Source organism: Gekko japonicus, unplaced genomic scaffold (assembly GCF_001447785.1).
Source record: "Gekko japonicus isolate JY-2015 unplaced genomic scaffold, Gekko_japonicus_V1.1 scaffold2194, whole genome shotgun sequence".
Lineage (NCBI taxonomy): Eukaryota > Metazoa > Chordata > Lepidosauria > Squamata > Gekkonidae > Gekko > Gekko japonicus.
In genome coordinates this window covers 20481-26929 of record NW_015166486.1, presented here as the reverse complement: position 1 = coordinate 26929, position 6449 = coordinate 20481, and the positions used below count along the sequence as shown (strand labels likewise).

Below are 6449 nucleotides of genomic sequence, written 5' to 3'. Positions count from 1 at the left end.
CCTTAGGTTGGGTTGCCAACCTCCAGGTGGTGGATGAGGATCTCCTGCTATCACAACTGATCTCTGGGCAACAGAAATCAGTTTACCTGGGTGCTTTGGAAGGTGGACTCTATGGCACTGAAATCCCTCCCCTCCCCAAACCCCACCCCTCCAAAAAATCTCCAGGTATGACCCAACCAATCCTCCCTCTAAGCTGTGGAGTCTTGTGAGCAAAAATTCTCCTTTGTGAGCTACTGGCATTGAAGCTGTGAGCGAGCCATTTGGCTGCTGCCTAAATTACTTTGCTCTGGAGCCCTCCTTCCGGAGCTAAGGCAAAAATCTGTGAGCCGGGGGCTAAAAAACTGTGAGCTAGCTCACACTAACTCAGCTTAGAGGGAACACTGGTCCCAACCCAGAGCTTGCAACCCTGTCTCTAGGCAGCAGAGATCAGTTCCCCTGGAGAAAATGGCTGCTTTGGAAGGTGGACTCTGTGGCATTATACCCCATCAAAGTCCCTCCCCTCCCCAAACCCCGCCCTCTTCAGGCTCCACCCCCAAAATCTCCTGGTATTTCCCAGCCCAGAGCTGACAAACCCAGCCCCCTGCCTCTGAAGGGTACGATGAACATGAAGCAGAACCTGGAACAAAGAATGTAATGCAAATTAGAAAAGCAGATGCGAGAGAGAGGATCAAGCAAAGGCCTGGGGAAATGAATGTTTTCAGCAGTCACTGGCCCAGGAATAAGGCTGCAGAAGCTGCGGTTTTAGGCCAACCTCCAAGTGAGACCTGGGGATCTCCTAGGTTTGAAGGGCAAACTCTACGCCAGTGGTCATTTCCTGCAGGAGCGCACAGGAGCGGAGCTCCGGCAGTAAAGAGCCCAGGGGGTGGGTACATGCAACAAGCCCCGCCCCCTGCTCCCAGCAGCCCTCAGTCAGAGCAAGAAGCAGCCAGGTAAGTTACAGAGCCCCACCCCCCAGCTCCCCAGTCCAAAACAGTCCAGTGGCACCTTCAAGACCAAGTTTTGTTCAGGTACAAGCTCTCCCTCTTCTGTGAGGGCAGATCTGCACGTTCCCCCCATGACAATAGCTAGCAATCCAAAACAGTCTAGTGGAGCCTGAGCGGTGGGTGTTGCCTTCTGACACATGTCAGGGGGCATGGCATATGCAAATAAGTTATGCTAATGAGTTATGCTAATGAGCTCCTGCACCTCTTTGTCTACAAAATGACCCCTGCTCTAGGTCATTATACCCTGCTGAAATCCCTCTCCTCCCTAACCTCCATCCTTCCAGTCTCCACCCCCAAATCTCCAGGAATTTCCCAACCTGAAGTTGACAACTGTAGTAGTGGTAGAGTGGACCATACCACTCCAGATGATTTGGAATGCACCTCTATGTTAAAAACTCCCTACGAATGGAACCCAAGCACTGGAAGCAAAGTGAGGAGACTGGACTTTTTCCTGGCTACGCTAGTTTTCATTTGCAGGGATTTCTATATATGTGAAGGAATCTCCAGAGGTGGACTCCACCACCCTGAGTCATGTGGCCCATTTTACTCCCTCAGGCCTCTGCTGCCGTGCCCTCTTGCACATGTGAACCAGGCATCATGTACTGTGCAGTTTCATATGTGGCATTTTGTAGCTTTTCACACACCGCGGTGCTGCATAAATAGGGTGATTTTTTTCCTAATAGAGCTTTACATGGGAGGAAAGGCGGCATGGTCTAGCCGGATCTGATCTTGGAAGCTAAGCAGGGTCGGTTCTTGGAAGGGAGACCACCAACAAAGACTCTGCGGGGGAAGGCGGTGGCAAACGACCTCTGCTTCTCACTTGCCTTGAAAGTAGAGTTGCCATCTCCAGGTTGGGAAATACCTGGAGATTTTGGGGAATGGATCCTGAGGAGGGCAGGGTTTGGGGAGGGGAGGGACTTCAATATGGAGCAGAGGTCCATCAGTGGCTATGAGCCACAAGGTATAGCTAGGGGCTCTGGGGCAACTTAGTGATGCTTTGTCTTCTTGGTGCTTGGGGGGGGTCAACAGTGGGAGGGCTTCTCTAGTGCCCTGGCCCCATTGGTGGACCTCCTGATGGCACTGGTATTTCTGGCCACTGTGTGACAGAGTGTTGGACTGGATGGGCCACTGGCCTGATCCAACATTGGCGTCTCTTATGTTCTTAAGTTCAAAGAGCAATAATGCCATAGAGTCCACTGTCCAAAGTGGCCATCTTCTCCATGTGAACTGATCTCTTTTGCCTGGAGGTCAGTTATAATAGTGGGAGGTCTCCAGCCACTACCTGGAGGCTGGCAAACCTACTTGAAAGCCCCTTGCTGAGGTTGCCAAAAGTCGGCTGTGACTCGACAGCATTTTACGCACACGCAATATACTTTCATCCAGGGGTTATTTCGTAGAAAAAGAGGTGCAGGAGCTCATTAGCATAACTTATTTGCATATACCACACCCCCTAACATCACTGGAAGTGTGTCTGAAGGCAACACCCACCACTCAGGCTCCACTGGACTGTTTTGGATTGCTAGCTATTGGGGGGGGGAACGTGCAGATCTGCCCTCATAGAGGAGGGAGAGCTTGTACCTGAAAAAAAACTTATTTTATTTATTTATTTATTTATTATTTCGGTTTATATACCACTCTGACCCGAAGGTCTCAGAGCGGTTTACAGGCAGGGTGCAAGTGCACATTATAATCCCTATCTATGGCCACATCTATCGTATAGGGGTGGGGATTCCCTACTGGCACCCAAGTGGTGGGTTAGCTGCGCTGTTTCTGGCTCCGGCTTCGGTTTTCTCCGGTGGTCCAGTTTGTTCGGCATTTCTCCTGGTGTCAGGCAGGTCTTCTTAGTACGGAGGCTTCTCTTGGCCCGCGGTCCGCATCAGTTCCGGCTCGGCTGCGTCCTCATTCGGCTCCGCCGAGCCTGCGCCTTACGTCACCGCGCTCCTCCATGACTCCCCGCAGCTCCACGCCTCTCCGCAGCTCCTCCTCTTTGCCTCCGCTGGTCGATGTTCCTCTGGCCACCAGGGATCGCCACATCACGCTGCTGTTGCTGTCGCCGCCGTCACCACTGTCGCCGTCGTCGTTGCCGTCGATGTTCCCACCACAACCTCAATGGAGGAGGGTGCCCCCTACCCTTCTATGGGTAGGTACCCATTTATCTACTCGCTTCCTTTATTTAATTAGCACTTGGTAATTAAAACTTGGTCTTAAAGGTGCCACTGGACTGTTTTGGATTGCTAGATATGGCGGGGACGCGCAGATCTGCCCTCACAGAGGAGGGAGAGCTCGTACCTGAAGGCAGGTGGGGGAGGGGGCTCTGCAACTTACCCAGCTGCTTCTTGCTCCTCATGGCCTGACTGAGGGCTGCTGGGAGCAGGGGGCGGGGCTTGTTGCATGTGCCCACCCCTGGGCTCCTTACTGCCGGAGCTCTGCTCCTGTGTGCTCCCGCAGGAAATGACCCCTGGTTTCATCCCAAGATCACAAAACTCCTTGGCTTTTAAAGAACTGGTCCACATGTGAGCATTTTACAACTGCTGTTTAGAACACTGCTACGCTATCGACGTGCTGTGACTGAACTGTGAAAAGCTGGTATCACTTTATTATTTGGGAAGAATGATATGAGTTTGGCTAGTTACAGTTAAACTATTGGGCAGTAAATTTTGTTTTAATTCTGTTACGCTTTTGACATGCTGCAATTGAGATGTGAGAGGTTGGCCTTGTAGAAGAAAACTTCCAAACAGGAGTGGGGCTCCCTATCTCATCTTCTCTATTCATCAACAGCTCTTTATGATCACTATGAAGATTTACAACAGTTCTCAGTAAATTACTGCCAAGTTGGATTTTTTTAAGTTGCTGACTTGTTGTGTAATTTATCAGACTGGTACTTTGTGATATGTAAATTCCTCCAACTGATTTTTCACTTAGTATTTAATGTTTGGTGTCAGCGGCACTGTAAAATAAATCTTTATAATTATAGAATAATTTTTATGTGCTACTCTGGAGCCACACACGTAGTACTTTTTGTTGTATTATAACGTGGCTTGGCTACTATTGTATCCACTAATTTTATCTGTGACAAGTCAGAGGGTATGCAAACACGCTGATGCAGCATGCGGAGAAAACAGGTGTTTTTATTGCTTATATCCTTAATAACCATGTCCTCTGTTAAGTCGCTCACTTAACAAAGCAGTCAGAGAGTGATTCAGCAAGAACACAACTTTATTCTTCTGGACCTGCAAGGCCGGTGGGAGTGCGAGGAAGCCCTGCCAAGGCCCTCCCTGGCCCCAGGCAGGCAGGGGTGGGGAGAGGCGGGGAGGAAGCAACTTACCCTCCCTCTTCTCCTGCCTCCTCCTGGCTGAATGAGGGCTGGAAGCGGGGCGGCCGGAAGCAGGGGGTGGGGCTTCATCATGTGCCCCGCCCCCCTGCACCTCACCCAGGGGAACTGTGTTCCCCCGCGATCCCCCCCGAAATGACCTCTGCTTATATCTTTAAAAACCATGCCCTCCTTCCATGGTTGCATTCGTGGTTCTTCCACACACATAGACGCACCACTTTTCCAGCATTCGTGGTTCTTCCACACACACAGACGCACCACTTTTCCGTCACAACAGTCCTGTGGAGGAGATTACGCAGAGGGAGGGCGACTGGCCCAGAGACAACCAGTGAGCTTCGTGGCCAAATGGATACTGGAACCCCAGTCTCCAAAGTTACAATCCAAATTCATAGTCCTAGTTATGAACCCCAACAACAACCAAAAAAAGGCCAAACACCCTGTGGCCGGTGCAGATGATCAGAGCTTTTCAATCTGGGAAATATTTTGAACAGAAAAATTATCCATTTGTTCCTGAGGCACTGATATCAAGAGATGACTTCTGATTATGGACAGAATAAATATTCTCTAACAGGGCTATTTTTGGGCAGGAACGCACAGGAACGGAGTTCCGGCTGGCTCCTGAGTTGGCCACGCCCAGCAGGAACGCATTAGCATAATAGGCCACAACCAACAGCAGGAACTCATTAGAATTGGCTACATTAGGGGTGTGTGGCCTAACATGCAAAGGAGTTCCTGCTACAAAAAAAGCCCTGGTTTTGACCACAAACAAGGTAAACAGAATAAAAAGCAAAAGGTGGGTGTGGCTGGATGACCACACTTCTGGTAACATGGGAATGTGGCTTAATATGCTAACGAGCGGTGCAGTAAGGGGTGTGGCCTAATACGCTAATGAGTTTCTGCTTCTGGGTGTGGCCTATTATGTTAATGAGTTCCTGCTGGACTTTTTCTACAAAAAAAGCCCTGCTCTTTAACGTTCCCTAGATGCTGCTCTTTTAATTAAGAGCCAGTTTGGTGTAGAGGTTAGGAGTATGGACTCTAATCTAGGAGAACCGACTTTGATTCCCCACACCGCCACATGCAGCTGCTGGGTGACCTTGGGTAAGTCACAAGTTCTCTCAGAGCTGTTCTCTCAGGAGCAGTTCTCAGTCAGAGCTCTTTCAGCCCCATCTACCTCACAGGGTGGATGTTGTGGGAGTGGGCAAGGGAAATGAGATTGTAAACCACTCTGAGACTCCTTCGGGTAGTGAAGGGTGGGGTATAAATCCAATCACTTCTTCTGTTCTCTCTTTTTTAAAAACTGTCTCTCTTGTACAATACAATGTGCCAGATGTCACCTTCCAAAGAATTTCTCTCCATTCTAAGCAAACCAGTTTGCTACTGTGGTTAGAATGTTGGGCAAGGCCCTTGGAGATCTGAGTTCAAATCTATTAAATATTGGGTTCAAGACACATAGCAGTGAACAGCTATACTTTATTAAGTGACTAGTAGCAAAGCCCATTGTAAAAGGAATACAATGAACGCTAGCAAGATCTCGGCCTCACCCTCCTCCTTGGCCACGTTCTCATCTATGGGGCTGGTCCTCGTCTGCACGCAGCCTGCCCTGCCACCTGCAACCGTACGCAGGCGATGATGACCGGTGCGGCGGCAGCATGGTTGGCCTCGGCCTCCTTACCCTGCGGCTGCCGGATCATTGGGCCTCTCCGTTGCCTCGCAGCACACCGAGGGCGAGAGGCTGGGTGCCACTTCTATGGGCTCGCCACCTGGCTGGCTCCCTGCACCCTGGTGCAGCCAATAACGACCGCTGCAGCGCCCACTGGAGCGTTAGAGGACAGCCCTCGCCAGAGGTGCCCGTAGGCTTCTGAAGTCCCCCCGGGGGGCGGGGAAACCCCCGCCCCAGAGGCCCGTTCCCCACCACCGGCGGATCGGGCCCCGGGGGGAACCCCACCTTGACGTGCATGTCCCCCGGAAGTGATGCGACCTAGAGGACAGCCCTCGCCAGAGGTGCCCGTAGGCTTCTGAAGTCCCCCCGGGGGGCGGGGAACCCCCCGCCCCAGAGGCCCGTTCCCCACCACCGGCGGATCGGGCCCCGGGGGGAACCCCACCTTGACGTGCATGTCACCCGGAAGTGATGCGAC

The 6449-nt window shown here is 51.5% G+C and overlaps 1 protein-coding gene across 1 annotated transcript in view; it reads right to left on the bottom strand.

The window, feature by feature from the left end:
• The window catches only part of AKAP10 (A-kinase anchoring protein 10), a 48041-nt gene extending 42036 nt beyond the window's left edge, over nt 1–6005 (bottom strand). Inside the window, 3 exon segments of the mRNA XM_015412154.1 lie at nt 2918–3088; nt 4530–4593; nt 5934–6005. Coding sequence (XP_015267640.1) covers nt 2918–3088; nt 4530–4593; nt 5934–6005 — 307 coding nt within the window.
• Between the last annotated feature and the right edge of the window lie 444 nt (nt 6006–6449).